General features: G+C 42.5%; 1 protein-coding gene across 1 annotated transcript; it reads right to left on the bottom strand.

Moving 5' to 3' along the window:
- Window positions 1–447: 447 nt before the first annotated feature.
- LOC126550978 (uncharacterized) lies at window positions 448–1,107 on the bottom strand. The gene has a single exon (XM_050203733.1). The coding sequence runs from the start codon at window positions 1,105–1,107 to the stop codon at window positions 448–450; it is 660 nt and encodes a 219-aa protein (XP_050059690.1).
- Window positions 1,108–1,793: the final 686 nt, after the last annotated feature.

The raw sequence follows: 1,793 nt of genomic DNA, 5'->3' as shown, positions 1-1,793 counted from the left end.
GGATATATTTTAATCCGGTAACTGACAAAAACCTAGTTATGTATATTTCTAAACCGATATTTCTAAGTGATTACACTGTGGTTTATGGTAATAAATAATCACTCACAATTTATAAAATATTAAGCACTATATTACTGTGATATGTATGTACAAGAATGAAATATAACAAACAAATACCAATTACGCGTACAATATTACTGCGAACTGAACAACACGGTAAGTCGCGATACGTAGTCACTGACGGAATGAAAATTGAGCATCTGATCAGCTGGTATTTATAGGCTCCGCTTTGTTCTAGAACATCCCCGAGTATACTCTAGCGAGACCATCGTGGAATATTCTAGAACATGGGTTTTTCCTATTGTACGCTGTCGACATCGTAAATAATTTGGGCGGCTCGTTGTGTATTGTTCACGTCGCCACATCACCCCCCTACCAGTGATGGAGTCAGCAGGAACTTATTTGAAGACGTTCGGGGAAATGGACTCTTCTACCGGAACGCGTTTTCCTGTCTTTTGTTTCTGGTGTCGGTTCTTCTGTTTTTGGTTCCTTATTTGCGATAGATTCGGGTGTGGCATGTTTCATGTTTCTGGAGCTAACCTCCTCGTGTATGTCATCAGCAATTATGTAGGCTGGTTTCAGTCTATCAATAGTCACTGTTATCTTTTTCCCTTTCACGTCAATGCAGAAGGTTTTCCGATTGCGACTTACAACTGGGTATGGGCCGTCGTACGGCATTTGTAGACAGTTTTTCGGTCCATCATGACGAATAAACACTTGTTTGGAGGTGGCGAGGTCCTTAAATATGAAATTTTTCTTTTCTCCGTGGCAGGTTCCATTTACCGGTTGTATCTGGCGAATCTGGTGTCGAAGATCCTTGATGAACTCTGCTGCGTTCTCAAACTTAGCGTCATCTGATCTTGTTGAGAGAAATTCACCAGGTAGACGAAGTGGTTCTCCGAATACAAGTTCTGCGGATGTGGACTTCAGATCCTCGCGCCAAGCTGCTCGTATGCCTAATAAGACTGTTGGGAGTATTTCAGTCCACCGTTTGTTCTGGTGACATTTGATAGCGGCCTTAAGCTGTCGATGGCTTCGTTCTACCATACCGTTTGCTGAAGGGTGGTAGGCCGTAGTCCTGAGGTGATTTGTACCAGTCAATATCCTAGATACTTGAAAAGGTTTGATTCGAATTGTCTCCCTTGATCAGTCGTTATAATAAGAGGTGTACCAAATCTTGAAATCCAATGTGTATAAAATGCTCGGGCGACAGTCTCTGCTTCTTGGTTCTCCAAAGGTATCACTTCCGGCCATCGAGTAAATCTATCGATACACGTAAGGCAGTAGCGGAATCCTTCTGAATATGGCATAATGATGAGGTCTAAATGTACATGTTCGAATCTTTGTGATGGTTGAGGGAATGAACCAAGTGGTGCGTTGTGTTACCAACTTGGTAGTGGCTTTTATGCCTGGATGTGAAAGACGATGGACAGTATTAAAAGCAGCACGTCGAAAAGATTTTGTAATAAAAGGTCGGGCGGTTGGTGTCATGGTGTCGCAAAACACAGGAACATCCATGCCGGGCATTTGAATTTGCTTAAGCTGTAGTCCAGTGTCACTCCGTAAATACGTTTTTAATTCGTCGTCTTCTTGTTGAGATTTAGCCAGGGCAGTATAATCCAGTGTATCCGAAAGAACTTCCACTCGAGAGAGAGCGTCGGCCACGATGTTCTGTTTACCTGGCACATATCTTATGTCTGTAGTAAACTGTGAGATATAATCTAGGTGACGAA

This window comes from Aphis gossypii, chromosome 3 (genome assembly GCF_020184175.1).
Source record: "Aphis gossypii isolate Hap1 chromosome 3, ASM2018417v2, whole genome shotgun sequence".
Lineage (NCBI taxonomy): Eukaryota > Metazoa > Arthropoda > Insecta > Hemiptera > Aphididae > Aphis > Aphis gossypii.
Note: the sequence above shows the minus strand (reverse complement) of the source record. Positions and strands in the feature narration are given on the sequence as shown.